Raw genomic sequence first — 18174 nt, 5'->3', positions numbered from 1 at the left:
ACCTTTTTCCCCCAAATCCTTACATTTTTACTCTTGCATATAATGATGTACGGTACAGGTACTCATGCCTCGAGCTTGGGCAACCTGTGATACATCATGTCGGTTTTCCATATTTGCGAATCACATTGTCACCCAGTCTCCGTGCACTACCAGGATGTAACACAACGAAAAGCCCTTAGCAATATTGAAGACGTTTACAAGAAAAGAGTCGTTTATTCGTGGAAATTTGCTTAGCTGCCGTGCTCTCCAACCACATCGCTTTTTTTTTCATTTTTTAATCTCTAGCTGGGATTAAATTTACAAGAAAGTGTTGTTTTGCACAAGCATTTTACATTACATCAACGTAAAGTAGATTCAAGCTGTTCACTGTTTGTTTACAGATCACCCCACTTGTGGTTGACATTCTATTCCATCTCTGTGACTTGGAAAATAGAAGAGGGTGGGTACAGACATCTTTAAGATAAATGTACGGGTGCAGCAAATGCAACCAACGTGCAAATTACGACTTTAACTGGTTAGTAGTTGTCTATATATCTCGAACTTGCTTTAAGCGTCACCTGAAAGTTAATTAAGAGGCCATTTCTGAGTTCATATCTGTCTCCTCTTCAAAGAGCGACTAAGTGCGACGCTTTTGTGATGGTAATTAGTTCTACTTTACATATGAACTAATTTTCATAAGAAAAATGTCACACCTAGATTCTTTTTGAAGAGGAGGCAGACATGAACTCGGAAATTCGCTATTTTTGATAATCCTGTGATACAGTTCATTTTTCGAGGGAGGGGGGGGGGGGGGGAGGGGGGGTTGGGGGTTATTTGCATTGAAACAATGGATATCTATGGTCTATTGAATTAAGAAGCCGAACTAAACTTTCTTAGTCTAATAGGCCATTTCCGAGTTGCTGTTTGTCTCGGTTTTCGAAGTGAGTCAATAGTTGAGCACCAGGACTCGCTTTGAAATTGAGGCATGCAGCAACTCGGAAATGGGCTACTGAATCGAACGAACCGAACTTTTGTCATGAAACTAAACGACGAACTCACATATGCTGGTGATCAAACTCAGCTATAGTTCGTAAGCAAGTTCACCAATAGGCGTAGGCGAATTTGAACTTAAGCGAGTCAACCGTATACCCTTCTTGTGTACACTGAGTTGACCGTCTACATGTTTACATCATCATTTATCGGTAACGTGTTTTCAGATATCGCACCAACTGTGCTGTATATCAAAAACTATTGTAAAATAGTTTTTGAATTTTGACTATAATCAAGAATAATTGAGTGAAGAACGGGACGTCAACACCATGAACTTGCTATTGCCCTTCACACGGCTACACCAACTTAGGTTTCGTTAGCCATTTGAGAGCTTGTTAATTACGACTTCTTGCAAAATGCTAATGGCTGTTCTGGATACTGTGCAGCCGGCAGTGTTCAAGTCACAATCATAACTCGAGATTTCTGTCGATTTCTCTGAAGTGGGTACTTATTTATGTATATAGAGCGAGTTTCAATCGAGTGTCGTAAAACCAAAACCAAACTAATTACTTAGGGCAATCAAAAAGGACGGGGACAATCCAGTAAACCAATGAAAACTCGAAGTAATTACTAGTAGTTTTGTAAACTTTGCCCCGTTTACAAGGGATTATAACTTTTCGTACTCTCTCTCAATCAGTTAACTCGACTGAGTTTATAACTAAGCGTTTAATCAACCTCTCGTGTTCGTCTTACAAAGGGTGTGTAAAACTACTCTAACTCTAAAAAAAGGAAACCTAAACGTATATGTTCATGTATCGCATAATCTAATATCTTATTGGTCGTTGCTAAGTGAGAATCAATGAAAGTTCAGTCAAGGTTATGTCAATCTATGGTGCTAATTAAGAAATGGAAACTTTGGCCTAATCGAATTACAGAATCTCCGACAGTAGCCTACACAAAGTGCGGGAAAATGTGCACGCGCGAGCCAAGATTGGTTTTGGTTTCACTTGTGATTTGTTGACAAAATGGCGCGAGAACTTTGAACCAATCACTGAGTGAAGTAATGCAATTCCCCAAAACCATTGCAATTCGCTAATCACTTTCGACACTCAATTGAAACCGCTCTGATTTGTCTCGTACGTGTTGCTGACTGAATTTCTCATCTGTTTTGTTTTAATCTGTGTTGTGTTGCAGTCGCGTTACAGTTTCCGATGTGCATCAAATGATTCCACATCGTGACGTGTTCAAGGTGTTCTCAACGGAGAGGATCGAAGAAGAGGTTTGGTTTCTTTTGTTGTTGGTGGCTTTTTGGTCGTCTCAGGTCGCAGAATGGCAGAGAACGAAAGAGAAATTTGCGCAAAGCCATGGTTTTGCTGATTGAATGCTATTGTTTTAGTGACGATCTCATCTACGTCGCGTTTTTAGATCTTAAGGCACTAATCTAAAAAAAGACTGGGTCGAGCTTCTATTGATTGAAGTGAAGCACCACAAGAGTCGTGGCGGCCATCTTGTTGGGACCACCTGGACACCCCAGCGCTGAGGACGTCAGTTTTCACTGAGTGAAAACAATGGTCGCTCGATCCAGTCGTTTTGAGAGATCAGTTGTTAAGGTCCTTATTGTCAGGTGCTAGGCTTCCACATAACGCCAAATAGGCTCTTGCTCCGTCGTTGTAAGGATGCGAATGACTTTAAGATGTACTAAAGTGCAAAACGCAGGAGCCGTGGTCTTGCCCATTAAGCCTTGATGTGTTTTTTGGCGTTGTCTTTCTCGTCGATATTGGCGTTGCTCAAATGCTTACGTTGCCCTTGTCAAGAGAAACCCCTTTTGCAAGGTCTGAGCCGGCAAATCCATCGCCAGCTGAATCCCATCGCCCGAATCTAAGCATTGGTCGAGTAGCGCAGCCGCGATGTGGTCGAGTAGCGCAACCGCGATGTGGTCGAGTAGTGAAGCCGCGAGGCGCTAGTTTCGTGTGCGGCTGTCGGCTTTGCTGCTCGCCATGTTTGCGTTCGGTTCGTAGATCTTGGAGCAACAGAGAGACTTCTCACAGTCTAAAGATTGAGCAGACTAGCTACAGTTGTTTTCAAGTCGCCTCTCCCGTTGTTGCAATGGAGAAGTGAAAACAAGTTTATTGTAAAGAACATGGTAACAGTGATTTGTCTTTTGCCTTTGAAGCTATTGATGGAGCCCAAAGAAGAAGAAATATCGATACTTTGGAAAGCTGTGGAGCAGGTTTATCGGTTTGGACTCGGATCCATTGCCGGAGGTGAGCTTGTTGATGCACTTGTTCTCGATTTTCTTGTGTGTTCGTCTTTAAAATTTAAAACCAAATGTTTGACTTTCCTTTAAGTTCACCAGCACTTAGTTAGCCACCACGTAAATGGACCAATTTCGATATATTAAAATAATTCAGTCCTAAACAATGAACATGTTCTCGAGGCTCTGGGGAATAAAGATAAGGATTTGTATGAGTCTATTTCCTATAGCCTCGAGATGATGCCTTTTGTTTAGGACTGAATTATTTTAATATATCGAAATTCGGCTATTGCCAACTCCCGAAAAAAATTAATAATGAAAAGGTCAGTGCACAATTTTATGTGCGCAATTTTATGTGGTAAATACATTTGATCGTGTAGCTAGCACAACAAATTATTGTTGACAATTCCCAGTTAAGTGGGTCAGCAATGCCTTTGGACAGCAGAGATAAAGCAGAAAAAAGGCGAGGTTGCCTGGTTGTTCTCCAATGGCGCTCACAAGAAGCAGAAATGTGAAACATTTCATGTGACGAGTCGTGTACACGAGCAATTTGTCGTATTTGACAACTTTTATTTGTCACAAGCAAATACGTTTGTCAAATAAAAATCGGCCAAATTTCCTCATCTACACGAGCAAATAAAATTGTGACAAAAATTGTCACATAAAAAAATTGCTCGTGTAGACGGGGCTTAAATCGGAACTAGCCTACGTTAGTAGAAGACTAGTGCTCACACCACTTCAGTAACCAAACCAGTCCCACTCTATTTAAATCTTAAATGCTATGGGTTATTTCTCTGCCTAAGCTAGCGGTTGTTTCCTGGGAGGCTATCGGTCATAAAGGTTAAAACTCACGGGGTTTCCTACAATATAAGGATGAGAGTCTCAGCCCGGTCCATGGAATTTCCCAACTGGCGAATTTGATTGCTTCATTGGTACAAAGTGGATTTCAGTTTAGCGTACTTGTAAACTTTTGGGTCTCGCCGGATTGCACATACAATTGCAAAAGCTCAAATGCCGTGATTTTCCTGGCCTTTGTTGCGTTATTAAGTTTGTATTCGATCGAAATGAACGTTTAGATAGTGAATAGATATATTAACGCACAAAGTTCATAGAAGAGAGAAAAGATTGAGCTTAAGGGCTCCACTTTCGCAAGAACATTGCAGTCAACCAGAAAAGCCTGCCCTTGAGTGCGGGCTCTCTCTGTTTTTAAGTGAAAACAAGACCTATGTAGACCTAGACCTAGTCTGATACTACACTGGTTAGAGAATTATGATTGTAGCTTAAAAACGTGCAATTCAAGGACCTAACGTTTCGACACACTTGTGATCCAAAGCTGTCATGAAGAAGACAGTATAACTTTTAAAGTTACATTCATAGTTGTCTAAACCAGAGTTGAAGTGAGCTATATCTTACACACCTTACTCCAAAATGGCCGCCGTTATAGTATTCTTTTGTTTGATTGCAAATTGGCTCTTTTGGCTTTGTTCAAGATTAGATTTTTTTTTTAATTTTACGTTTGAAATCGAAGCCAAAAGGGTCAATTTGCAAGGAAACAGTATAATACTAAAATGACGGCCATTTTGGAATAAGGTGTATGGTCAACCTGGGTGAAGTTTAAACCTTAACAAGTCAAGTTAAGTTAAGTTACTTTGGTTGCATATGTTTTATATAGCGCACTTTCCAATTGGATATGCTCAAATCCGCTTTTACAGAAACGAGAAGCGAAAGAACTTTTCAAATCATACATAACGTGGTTTTATACCCCAGCTTGATGGAGGAAACTTGTTGGCTATTTACAAAGCATGCTTGATTCAAATTTATGGTCAACGAGCAACGGCCAACGAGGAAAAATGCAGTCGGTGGTTAAAGCGGAGTTTTGAACTCCGAGCATGCGCATGCAAATCCAACGTCCTAGCCACTCCGAACCACGTGGCCTCCTAACTGACCTCTTTGTTGTGTTTTTTCAGCGGCGGGTGCTACAGCTGTGTATCCCATTGATCTAGTAAAAACAAGAATGCAAAACCAGAGAGCTGTCCTCGCGCACGAGAGAGTCTATGCCAATAGCTTCGACTGTTTTTTCAAAGTCATCAGAAATGAAGGGCCTCGTGGATTGTACAGAGGTTAGTGGACGGAGCTTAGACTTCACCGGGAAAATATGGTGGTTCAAACCAGTTTCAACAATTTCTAGGGAATGTCTTGTTAGAACGATTAAATTAACTAAATTGTTTCACGTAACGAGAATGCTACGGATTCAGAGCCATCTTAAATTTGCCAATTGTGAATGTGGCTATAACTTTGCAGAGAATTATATCTTAAACCTGCTAGTCACTTTCCAGGAATCAAAATTTGGGGTGGCCAAATTCATTTTAAAGATGAAAGCGTGTACGACAGAATATAGGGTGTTCTAAGATGGCTTTTTTGTTGCGACGGCAACCTGTTACGTCACATCAGTGACTGCATCTTTTTATTATTGGTATTCGGTACCATAACCTTGCCGTTTGTGAAATAGTTGTGTTGACGCAATCCTTCCAAATAGTACAGTTGGTTGGAAGAATTGAAGCTGGTTTGAGCCTTCTTAAACAGAGTTCCGCAATTAGTTATGAAAACGTCGTACAAGTATTTTTCATATTGGCCAGTCCTACTATTAAGGCTGGTCTTTTTACTTATAAGGCAAGAGGAAAGAAAGTTTAACGTTTAAAATAATTGTGAAGAACTGCGGTCGAATTTACTAACCTCTTACTAAACGAGCGCGATGGCCTTACTCGGAAACATTAGGGAGCTTAAGGGGATTCCCTAGTATTGCACTGCGCATCCTGTTCTGCGCATAACACAGCGTAGCCCGATATTGTAATAATTTCGCGATTATTCCAAGTCTTTCGGCATTGAAAGTGTGTATCAACAATCCAGAAACAAGAATGGCTTGAACGGTGTGGATGTTTGGGGAGAAAATTGAAAATTCATCGTCAGATGCTCGCGTCCTCCATACAACCTCAAATTTGATCATTTCACGTCGTTGTCAGGACGAGAACGGCAAGGAAATTGATCAAAATGTGAAAAGCATTCGCGTGGCGTGCAGAGCTATTGTTTTTGATAATCAAACCTATTCCAGGTGATCTGGTGGCGTCATTTGGAGGACTGGGAAGAAACATTTTAACGCCGTATCCCACAACCGCGCGCGGCCTTAGGTTTTGTTTCCAAATTTCCTGCAGTATTTCCATCGCGAAAACTCAACAGATCATTCCGTGTCTCCCACATTTCCTGCTACTGAATGAACATTCAAGTGGAAATGGCCGAGATCTAACCTCGCCTCTGCCATGTTGAATTCGGAAATAACATTCAAGGCCGCGCGCGGTTGTGGGATACGGCGTTAAAAGTTTTCTCCCCAGTCCTCCGAATTACGTCACCAGATCACCTGGTTGTTTTGTGGCGTTCTCGCAGCCGTCGTCGTCGTCATCCTTGCTTAAGCTCCCTATTGGCCCGAGGTCGTGGGCTAATATTCCCCGGTACGGTCCCGAGCAAGCGAGGTTAGTAAGTGGCATCGTTTCTCCGAGCGGTCGAACACTTCTCCGCTTGGTGAATGTTCGTAATCTTAAGCACGCACATTTTTTTTGACGCGGACGGTAACCGGAAGAGAAAATTTCACGTGCCAGGACAGTGGTGTCTCCCAGATTTTTATACTAACCTGAATCATCTCTAATGGAGAAAAGATACTTGGCAATGTTAATGTGGTTGTGTGGAGACAAGTTAACAGGGAAGACAGATCACTTCCGGTTGCCACCCGCGTCTCAAATAAGCGCGTGCTTAAGCTCCCTATTAGCGAACTTAGAATGGTAACCGTTTACGTGTGAAATTAACATGTTTAAAGGGAAACTGTCACGAGAAGCGCATGCGCTAGCGTCTTGTGAAAACTTGAAAAGTGTTAGGTTAACTTTTTTGAAGTTGAATCGACAAATTCAAAATGATGTCCACTGGGAAGGGCCATGGTGGACAAAGGAGAAACTCCAGCGAATATACGTGACTCACGCGTCATTGAATCCATGATGGCGGCTAGAATTTTCCGTGGGCTCGAGAGCAAACAAACTCGAGCATGCGCAGCTCATGACAGTGCCCCTTTAATAAAAGTCCCACAAAGTTTAATTACTCAGTCGAAACGGATGGCTTCCAAGTGTACATTACTTGACTTCATTTGATTTTTAGAAAATATGAAATTTTCGTACATTTGAAGTTCGGAAGGGATATTTGACCAGCTCCCAGTTGGTTGATATCTCAGATGTTAGAGCAGGTGCAGAGATCGTGCAGAGACCTAGTATATTTCAATGAATTCATATATTTTAAACGGCTTGGAACTTTAGTTTGAATACTTGGGAGGCTATTCTTCCCTCACCCACCCCTCCCTCCGACCCCTAAGTTTACTTCGTATCGGAGAATAGGCGGTTTTCACGCACGTGACTTGGCGGCCATATTGGTGTACAAAATTGAAACAATACAAAATGTATGCATGGAATATGCATAAAAATAGAGTTTGGTTCCCAAAGGAGAGAACGTCTATTGTTCTTGTACACCAATATGGCTGCTGTGACGTCACGTGAAAACGATCTGTAGAAGGTGTGTCTGTTCAAACGGTGTTGTCATCTGTCAGCTTATTGTTTACACTGTTAGTTTCGTGTTCCCTTGACGTTCATATAGTAGGATGTTCATGCTTTTGTGTTACTTTTTCAGGTTTGCTACCGCAACTGGTCGGTGTGGCACCAGAAAAAGCTATTAAATTAACGGTGAGATACTTCAGTTCTTCATTTTACACTGTAATGTTCCAAAGTGGAGCTTAAGCAAGGACGATTGACGATTGTGGTAACTGCGTAATTATTCCGGGTCGTTTCACTTGTAAATATTAAACTTTTTGGCCCGGAACTCTATTTGTTTAAACTCTGTTGAAATTGAGGTAGGGAAAAAATAAATAGTCGTTCAGTGTGCTGACGTCTTCTATGGATGGTTTTCAATCACGCGATGAGATGGCCACGTTGGTGCACAAAACACTAGCAATTTTGCATTATAAAAGAGTCAAATTCCCATGCGACTTTTTTTCTCTATTGTTCTGTTCACCAAAATTGTTGCTGTGACGTCATGTGAAAACCATCTATAGGTGGTTTTTAATATTACGTCATCGCCGCCATATTGGGGGCCAAAAACAAAAGATCTCTCGAGAGCTGCACTTGTTCTAACATCATTGTTATCTGTGGCTCTAGAGATTAGTTGCAAAGCATCTAGACTTACATCAGTCATTTAACGTCGTTGTTTTGCAGTGGACGGTTAAGCCGTCTTGCATCGTTTATAGTTGGTGTAGTAGTTCTTTAGCTCCATATTAGTAGCATTTTGAGGGAAGGATATTCCATTTGACGCTTTAATAAATGGCAGAGTTAGCAGATTGTCAACATGAAGTATCTTTCTCGGCTTCATGAAGAAAATAAAATAAAATAAAAAGATCCTTCACGAGCACAAGACTGTCCAACTCTTTGTCACGGTGTTATCGAGGAAAGAAAGAATTATTCCTTGTGAAATAACACAATACTTTTAACGCTACCCGAGCCCTCTGCTCAATCAACTACCTCCAGAAACTCATGACCTCGAAGCGTTAAACTCTGGTTCAGAGCTGGGGATTTTTGAGTTTAAAAATTTCCTTATTTGGATGTAACGTAGCTCGTGCATTTTCCTTCGCTTGCAGCCTCGCTCTCTTTTTGTCTTTATTTGGGCGTAAAATTGGTGTCTTCCCCAGCTTTGTTCCAAGGAAAAGAGTTGCAAGTTACACGCTTCAAAGTCATGTGCTTCTTCTCCCTCCATATGCACCCTCAAATGCTTAGTTATGCAGTACAATTAGTGAGGGTAAATGACTGAGGAAAGAAATGCGATTGTTGGGGTTCGGTCAGCATTTTGGTGGGTTAGGTTTCTGTAATTTTTCTTTTTCACAAAGGATTAATTGTTTTGGCAGACGAATGATTTTGTTCGAGATGTCTTTCGAGACAAAGATGGATTTATCAGCCTTCCGTTCGAGATCGTCGCTGGAGGTTGTGTAAGTACATACGGATAAAAGCCATATTGATGTTTAATTGAATGCATCAATATTATGTTATATGAGAAACCTCACACGAAGAATGCAATAGCATTTAGATTAAATGTATTAGTAAATTTAAGTCCGCCCAATGCACATGACATTTCGTTTTTTTGCGAGAGGGACGGTATCGAATCCTGCAATCTGATTGGTTCCTTGAGCGGTCGGGATTTCCCTCTCTCTGCTCGGGGGCAGAGTTGTAGTCCTCGATATTAAATTTCCATTAGCGCACGTAGCAGGCGATAGGGTTAGGAGTGGTCTTCCCCAAAATCTTTCCTTCCCCCCTCCCCTTAAACACCTGCTACGCAGGCTAAATTTCCATTTTCTACACCGATCCGTTTGCTTACAAAAGTTAGTTTCAAAACGGATTTTTATTAGTAGTAGACAAGAGACTTGGAAACACGAATTCAAATAAAAAGTGATTTTAGAGAGGAAGTTGGGTTGGGTTGTTATGAGAATCTGGTGTTATATCAAGATTACACCTCTTAAGCTGATAATAATCGTCATTCTCAATACCTGTCAGACCCTGAGACCGACATTTCATTGAAATTGTGAAGAGAATGTACAAACCGATCACTCGATGGAGTCGAAGGGTTAAAGATTTTACTCTAATGCAAGAACAGTCCAGTGGTGAAACTTTATTTCCATGGAAATGTGCTGTTGTTTTCAGGGAGGAGCCGCCCAAGTTCTCTTCACCAATCCACTGGAGATCGTTAAGATTCGGTTGCAGGTGGCTGGGGAGGTTGGGTCGAATGGAGCACCGAAGGTTACCGCCTTGCGGGTCATTAAGGAACTTGGTCTCCCGGGACTGTACAAGGTAGTCATACAATAACAATTTGGTTAGCTTAGAGTAGCGGACCGTTTTGGTCGGTTTTGTTTTGTTTTGTTCTGTTTTTTTTCTACTTGCGCTCTGAGCATCCGTTCTTTGAATAAATGCAGCACTGAAGTTTCTAATAAACACAAGTTTAGAAGAGAGATTTACGCCAGAAACCCATGAGGCCGTTATCAAAACAAGGTTACCTATACAGCTGGGGAAGGCCATTGAATACACAACTTATTATATACCCTCACGTAGTACGCGCACTGTGATAACAGATTGGTCAATTTAGTAGGACGCATCTTACAGTATGGCTCGCTTGACTTCAAGGTGTTTTTTTTCCTGCGCGATTTTAACTTCAATCGATACAAATAATATCTTCGCCTTATTTTCGTGCATGGTAGTGTAAGTTAAGGTGCTTTGTTGTTTCCAGTTATATTTATTTTATGGGCCAAGTGCGACGCAATCAACAGGGAAAAAAAAAACAAGCAAACAAACTCGGCTCTTGACGCAAGTTCCTCAGTGTTTGCCTCCGCTGAGGTTTGTAATGTAACTAGTGCATTGATTCATAATAAGAAAGCCAACCTGAGGACTAGAAGAAGGATGCTTTGTAGTTTAATGAGGCGTCTTTTTATTTTCTATTTCTGTTTATATCATTTAGGGAGCAAGAGCTTGCTTTTTAAGAGATATTCCGTTTTCGGGTATTTATTTCCCTGCGTATGCGCATCTTAAGAGTTACTTTGCCGACGAGAAGAGTGGACTGACCAGTGCTGGTGGGCTTTTTCTCGCTGCCATGATGGCAGGTGAGTCGGTCCTTTGATGAATTCACCAAGTAAGCTATTCTCTATTTTCGAATTGCCCATAATACACTTTGTTTGCCCCTCAAATGTTGCATAAACCATTGTTTTCAAATGCTCTTGGGAATATGCAGTGTCCCCAAGAGCATTTGAAAACAATAGTTTATGCAAAATTTGGGGGGCAAACAAAGTGTATTATGGGCAATTCGAAAATAGAGAATACAATACCGAGAGACCTTTTTACCACAGGAAATACTGTTTACAATCGAATGTGTTTGAAATTTTTTTTAAAGGATTTGTTTGTATCAGGAAATAAGAGATTTCAGAATCGCTTTTTTTTTTCAAATTTCCTGGGTGGCACCATCTTGAAATTTTGTGACATGTTATGGTTGGCCTGTGGTTATTTTACCGATGCTATCTATGTCAGGACAGGACTGGGAAACCGTACCACAACATCCCAATAAACCATTTTCAAATTCTCACGGCTGGACTGGATCTAGCATGAAATGGAGGCTAATGCGGGCAAATCTTTTCAAATGCATTAGCCTCCATTTTATGCTAGCTCCAGTTCATCTGTGAGAGTTCGAAAACGGTCTATTACTGGCTTGATTTTTTTTAGTTCGCGTGTAGGCGGCTTGGTCAATTTTAAAAGCTTTGTTCCACTGGGGTTGACTTTTGAGTGAAAATGAGTCAAAAGAGAAATCGACAGGGAGGGGGCGAAGAGAAGGAGCAAGTAGCTCCTTCTCCTCACCCCCTCCCCCTCCGCTAGCTCTTTTGACTTCAGTCGAGGTTCGCGCGGTGGTTCGACATTCAAACGATCACTCGAAAATCAACCCCAGTGGATGGAAGCACCTAAATTGCTACACAGGCTAAGTGGAGGTTCACCCTTTGCGGGCCCTTTGTGGAGGTTCACTTTTTCTTGCGGGTCTGCTTCGAGGGAATTATCGTATGAGAAGTTAACACTGGTATTATCGCCTCCTACAGGTGTTCCCGCTGCAGGCTTGTGCACCCCTGCTGATGTTATCAAGACAAGGTTACAGGTGAGAAAACGCCATAAAGTATCAACTGTGTGTGTTTTTCAACTAGATACTCAAGGAAGGGTTGAAACGTGCAATGCGCACTCACAGCTTGCAAACGTTCATTTTCCATTAATTATCAAGTTTGGAATATTTTACCCGAAAACCGAGCATCACTTTTTTTGTGAATTTATTTATCAGTTTGTCTGTCATACTGACGAGTTATAACTCACTATTTGGATTATAGGGATGATATCTGTTTACAAATATTGCTTTTGTTATTTAAATGTACCAACCAGGGCCCGGTTGTTCGAAAGCCGATTAACTTAATCTAGGATTAGCGTAAACTTTTGTTTCATGTTTTCAACATTTTGGTGAAAGTTTCTTTTGCTTATTTCAACAAGCTGCGAGAGGTTGTGCCTCGCTGTCACTTCGTTGCAACGAAGCGAGATGCGTCGAGGAAAGAGGACCTCCGGTCTACTTTCTGCGGCGGTTCTTGCAATTTGTGTCGCGACGCTTTTATCCGTCGTAAGATATGTTATACTGGGAAATGTTTCGCGTAATCTCTTCCGCCATGGCGTTGCGAGGTAAGTTGCAAGAGAAATTGCAGTGTATAGTAACAGCGTGTTAAAAGAAATTTATGTAAAAAACTATTTCTTATTTCCTCTCTCCCCCCCCCCCCCCCCAAAAAAAAAAGGAAAAAAAGAAAAACCCGGCGGAAGCGTAGAGAAGTATATATTTACAATATACCTTCACAGTTAAGTTGTGGTGGACACGACCAGTATCCGAAAAGGAATGGATATCATCCACTTTCCTTTTTCTTTGTCCTCTAAACCTCTCTTTAAAGCCGAGTTTTGCATGGGTTAGTGTTCCTCTTGAAAACTTTCGACATTTTTTTGCGATCTCGAAAAATTTGTTCTTAAATTGCTCTGTAGAATGCGTAATATCTGGACATAATCTCGTGATGCACTCAACTAGATTGGGTTTTGTAAATGCAGGACATTTTTTTGCAGGAAGCGAAATTAGGCGTTCTGCGGTGAACGAAGGCAAAGTTTTAAAATGGCACGAGATTCAAATTTTGACGACACAGGTCACGCATGATAACATAGCTTGATTGGAAAGATAGTAGTAATGTAATTTACATTGTTGTTTGGTTGGTGGTGTTTAGGTGAAAGCCAGAGAAGGTCAACAAACGTACCGTGGCGTATTCGATTGTACCAGGAAAGTATGGAAGGAAGAAGGAGGAAGGGCGTTTTGGAAAGGCGCTGGAGGTTAGCACTCGCTGCTCGTCACCATTTTGCCCTGGTTTTTTTTTTTTGGGGGGGGGGGGGGATGGGGGGGGGATTGAAACCTGCAACCTCTCAGGGGGCTGTTCTCCCCCGATCAATAGTACGACAGGCGGCCAACGCTCAGCGGAGAAAATCCCTGGGAATGATACTTGTTTCGTTTCTTTGTTGTTTAAATTTGGCATCAACTGTCTTTAACTGCCACTTCATTTATTTGCTTCTTTCGGAAGATCATCAGACTACCGTGCAGAAGACATTGATCCCTACTACGGTTAATTCAATCAGGAAAAAAAATTCATGTTGTCCCCGGCGGTTTCAAACGCCAAGCAACCAAATCCGTGAATTAGGTTGTCCTGGTAAATCCTTGGTTGCCCTCTAGGAAACCCCCTACGATTAACTGCAGTCCGTGTTGAGATGCAATCACACGGCGGTGGACCTTGATCGGCATGAATACCCCATTGCGTTTAGTGTGCGTCTATGATTTTTTTGTGGAAGCCTGGGTTTAAGTAATGGAGTCTTTGATCTGCATCGCTTCCATTTTTGCGACGTTGCCTCCTGCATTTTTCTATCTGACAATGTTTTGTAAAAGCCAAAGATATTCAAAACACGGGAAAATGCTCAGCTGCAGCAAAATAATTATTGTTAACTTCACAGTACTATCGCATATTGACAAAAGAAAACCGACAAGTGAATCTGTTTTAGCTGGGTTGTCCGTGGTTTTTTCTTCGGCAACCAGGCTTTTTACCATAAACTGGTCGTCTGCCGAACTTTTTGCATGGTCGTCTGGGACGACCGCTAATTTCTAGCACTGGTCCACAGAACCCAACTGTGCTTCTTAGAATGCTTTGTTATGCTTCAACGAAACGGATAGAACGTGTTGCCATAGGCCATTGAGTCCCAAAGGATTGAAAACTTTTGTTTTGCCCCACTGAAACTTGTTCCCAAGAATTTCAACGCGAGGCTCGGGGTACGAAATCTATTGTCTATGGCCAATATGGCCGCCGCGCGAATAAGGCTGATTGCATGCATTTGCCATCTTTGCAGTTTCCTTGAGGGCGATAAATAGTTGGCTCCATCTCAGAGCCTTAAATGAGTATGAGATGGACACCGATGCAAAGTGTCCCCAAAAAGCAAACCCCATAGACCGACTTCATAAATGGTGGCCAAAAATGTATTCTTTTATTTATGTGCTAATTAGACTCACCAGCCTCGCTCACAAGCAACTTTTCTTTTGTATTTTGTTCATGCAAACGAGGCTAGTGAGTCTAATTAGCACATAAGCAAAAGAATGTTTTTTTGGCCGCCATTAATGCATTCGGTCTATATGTAGATATGAACAGTTACGACAACGTTAACTTAAGCAAATAACGCCTACGCTAATTCTGTTGCTTGTAAATCAAAATTGAAATGCCTAGCACCTCAACAAACTTTTCCACTTAAGTTGTTCTCCGAAATTGTCCGAAATTTATCTTGTTGTTCTCACATTATTATTGAAAACTCACTTTTCTATCCCTTCAAAAGACGGAAAAAGTGTTCATAGTTTGATGTACGACCGAGCAATGAAGGGGAATGGGTTCGATAGCAGGTTGACGTCACAAATTGCCTTGCATGCAAAGCAGTCTGTGACGTCAACCCAACCCTTTTCTCTTTCTTGTGTGGTCGTAGATCAAATTATAAGTAGTTTTTCCATTTTTTGGCAGTGACTTTGAAGAATAGAGTTTATCGAACAAAATGTTTACTTTTAAACAAGTGCAAAGAATTATTTAGCGGAAATGTTTTCTTGAGGTGATAGCATCTCATTGCTTGAAACCGTTAAAGTTCCTTTGAAATGAAAAAAGACCTTTCAAAATGATGAAGAGTGGTGTTTTCGGCTTTGGAATACCTTCTTTCGTTCCAGAGATATTCAAGTTTTTGTTAAGAAAATGATGACGTCACAAACATTGCAAATGACTGTACGTAGTGAATCACAAAATTGAGAATATTCACTACTTGCACAAATCCCATAATGCACCTCTTTAACCCCCCAGAAATTTGCATAAGCATTGTTTTTGATTTCCCTCAGGACATCTTCATGTCCCAGGAGTACTTGAAAACAATGATTATGCAAAATTTTTGGGGGGTAAAAGAAGTGTATTATGGGATTGTGCAAGTAGTGAATCTGCGAAAATATTGGAGTAATGATATTCAAACTTGGCACCAGTAATGTACGTCAGATAACACACCCAAACAGCGAGGGTCGAAATGCACCAATCACAGCTGCTGAAAACCAACTACTATCAGCGGAGCATCCTGCTTAAAAAGGTGACGCGTAACCAGTCGACCTCATCGCCTGATAAAGACAAGCTGTATGCAGAGATCTACATCACAAGTAACCACATCGTGAGACAAACGAGAATACTTTATTATTATTTTCGGAGATATTCTCAATTTTGTGATTCATTTCTTGCATTTGCAATTTTTGTCACATCATCAGTTTTTCAGAAAGGCTTGAATATCTCTGAAACGAAAGAAGGTATTCCAAAATAGAAAACAGCATTCGTCATCATTTTGAAAGATCTTTAAAAATAAGCAAAATATATTTTTTACTTGTGGTGGTCTATCTTTCATACATACATGAGGTGGAGAAGTGTATGGATTATAATATGGACTGATAGTCACAGCTTAACATGTTGACTCCTGATCTCTCGTTTGATCTCAGTGTGTAAATTTACACCGGCGAAGTGCCAGTTTCCTTAGAAAGCTTGACCAAGATTGCTTTGTTGTTTTTTTTTTCCTTTTCAGCTCGTGTGTTTAGATCTTCGCCTCAGTTTGGAGTCACGTTACTCACGTACGAAATCCTTCAAAGAATTTTCAAAGTGGATTTCAGTGGGAAAGGGTGAGTTATTGATGCTCATTGCTCAAACGATTTATGAGCTGCATCCAGACACCCTTTTGGCCTTGTCAGCTCCCTTGCGCACACAGAGAGTTTTTGAAATGCTCAGATCTTAAAGAGTGCATTGATTGTAACGGGAAATTTGCTGTTATTTGGTCAAAACTGGGAAGATCTTTTTTCCTTTATTCATTTGAATCCCTATGAATGCGAGAAAAAGACATTAGGTCAGTTTTTTTTAAAAGGCAGAGCAATCTGTAATTGTTTTCAAGAGGAGGCGCGGAAAACGTTAATATGTACGTCCATCTGTGACAATAGAAAGCAGTTCGTTGTTGTTCTTGGCTCTCCACTGATGTCAAATTCCGTGGCATGGCTTAAATTTGGTTTTTGTAGCAGGAAGCGACGGAGGGAGGGGGGAGGGGGATTTCACTCCATAGCAGGGTCGTCCTTCTCCGCCTCTTCCTGTAGTGTTCCTGTTGTAACCTTTTAAAAGGTAGTGCCGAACAAAGTTTACTTTTCATTCTTCAACAGAGCATTTCTTCACGAAGCTTGGAGTGAAAGAAAATCAATCAACCCTGACATCTCGCTCCATCCTGACCACATTGGCGGCATGAGACTGGCCGTGGCCTCGTTTGCTGGCATTGAGACTAGGTTTGGCTTGTGCTTGCCCAAGTTCGCCCACCGCTCGACGTCGAATCCCTCATCAGGGCAAAAGAAGACTTGATGAAATTGGTGAATTTCTTGACCGAGATATCTCGGTTGTCACGCTGACAGAATAATTTTGAGTTGCCGACAATTGACTATGTTAATGCGCTGTTTTACAGTTTTTTCTCAGTTGCCTGGCATATGAATGCAAAGTGATGCTGGCGATCGGTGGGTTGATGCATGCGTTTGTAGAATTGCATGTGGCATGACTTGCAGAGTTTCGTAATTATATGGAATTTGATGCACGCCGAGGTGGTTTGTAACTAACCTATGGAGACATAACTATGAAATGCACAAAAGTGATATCTATCTCTTTTCGTCCGCCAACATGGCGACGATGCCGTAATCTGTAAATCACAATGAGAAGTTCAACGTAAATTTCAGATTATACTAGGCTGTTGGATTACATGAGAGATAGGAGACGAGATTAACCAATGCCTTTCCTTTTTTATTGACTTAAGACTGTCGCAGATGTTAGTAATGCACACTATGGTGATTGCCTACTGTTTTTTAAGGCCAGACACGGCATATAATGAGAATTTTTCTTTTTTAAAATCATTTAACATTTGGTACACATATTCCGCGTTATCATGGGGTCCCGTAAATGGATCATATGCCATTTCACAAACTCGTGAAGGCTTTTACCTGGCTCAATAAGGGAATCTTTGCTGACTTCATTGTTGACATTTTCATTAACACACGATCATGACTTCAAATGGTAAAAGAACTTCTTAAACTGAGTGAAATCTCCAGTTTTAAGCGTTTTAGCTTTGATAACGAGCAAGGTTGTTAGCCATCAACACCCGATAAATTGTTGGGTCGTGAAGGCGGCAAAGCATCATCATCTGGTGTATCGGGTTCAAATTTTCAGAGATGTAAACGAAGATTCCCCTATGTATAAATGGCTATGATCGTGTTCTGATACAAACCTCGCTACTTTCTCTTGTTAATGCTAACCAGATGGCATTTAGCGTCAGGAAAAAGTGTGATTTACGCAACGAAGATAGCGGGTTCTGTTCATTACGCCAGTTCAATGAGTTATAGGGCTGTAAAATGGTATCTGTCATTTATAGCCATGATACTAGTTTGTCGAAGGACCTGTCAATTTTATTTTATTTTATGTCACCGTATTGTACATTTAAGCCATTAACTCATTGACCTTTCAAGAACATAAAAGGTAAACAACTGGAATCTGATTTTCTTAATCAGCCTGTAGGCCCGCCGTCAACAACCAATATAATCACGTAATTATTTCCTTAGGATATTTATCATTTATTTATCGCTGCCTCTTACGTAGATAATGGTGCTTTCAATTTATTTTGACAGCGCAAGTTCTTCTTTTTGAGGTGTTTCTTCCT

The 18174-nt window shown here is 41.1% G+C and overlaps 1 protein-coding gene across 2 annotated transcripts in view; it reads left to right on the top strand.

The window, feature by feature from the left end:
• LOC138034954 (electrogenic aspartate/glutamate antiporter SLC25A13, mitochondrial-like) overlaps positions 1 to 18174 on the top strand; it is a 30971-nt gene that overhangs the window by 10803 nt on the left and 1994 nt on the right. The window contains exons 9-20 of one of the 2 annotated variants that reach the window (XM_068882412.1): positions 381 to 439; positions 2164 to 2248; positions 3143 to 3233; positions 5191 to 5343; positions 7943 to 7995; positions 9207 to 9287; positions 9997 to 10143; positions 10805 to 10946; positions 11925 to 11980; positions 13125 to 13227; positions 16024 to 16117; positions 16643 to 18174. The exon at positions 16643 to 18174 is cut by the window's right edge and continues 1994 nt beyond it. In XM_068882412.1, coding sequence (XP_068738513.1) covers positions 381 to 439; positions 2164 to 2248; positions 3143 to 3233; positions 5191 to 5343; positions 7943 to 7995; positions 9207 to 9287; positions 9997 to 10143; positions 10805 to 10946; positions 11925 to 11980; positions 13125 to 13227; positions 16024 to 16117; positions 16643 to 16835 — 1257 coding nt within the window. In that variant the 3' untranslated portion in view covers positions 16836 to 18174. Of the gene's footprint in view, positions 1 to 380; positions 440 to 2163; positions 2249 to 3139; positions 3234 to 5190; positions 5344 to 7942; positions 7996 to 9206; positions 9288 to 9996; positions 10144 to 10804; positions 10947 to 11924; positions 11981 to 13124; positions 13228 to 16023; positions 16118 to 16642 lie in introns of both variants that reach the window. The other variant, XM_068882082.1, reaches the window with a different exon arrangement.

Source organism: Montipora capricornis, chromosome 1 (assembly GCF_036669925.1).
Source record: "Montipora capricornis isolate CH-2021 chromosome 1, ASM3666992v2, whole genome shotgun sequence".
Taxonomy (NCBI): domain Eukaryota; kingdom Metazoa; phylum Cnidaria; class Anthozoa; order Scleractinia; family Acroporidae; genus Montipora; species Montipora capricornis.
This window is presented reverse-complemented; position numbering and strand designations above follow the sequence as displayed.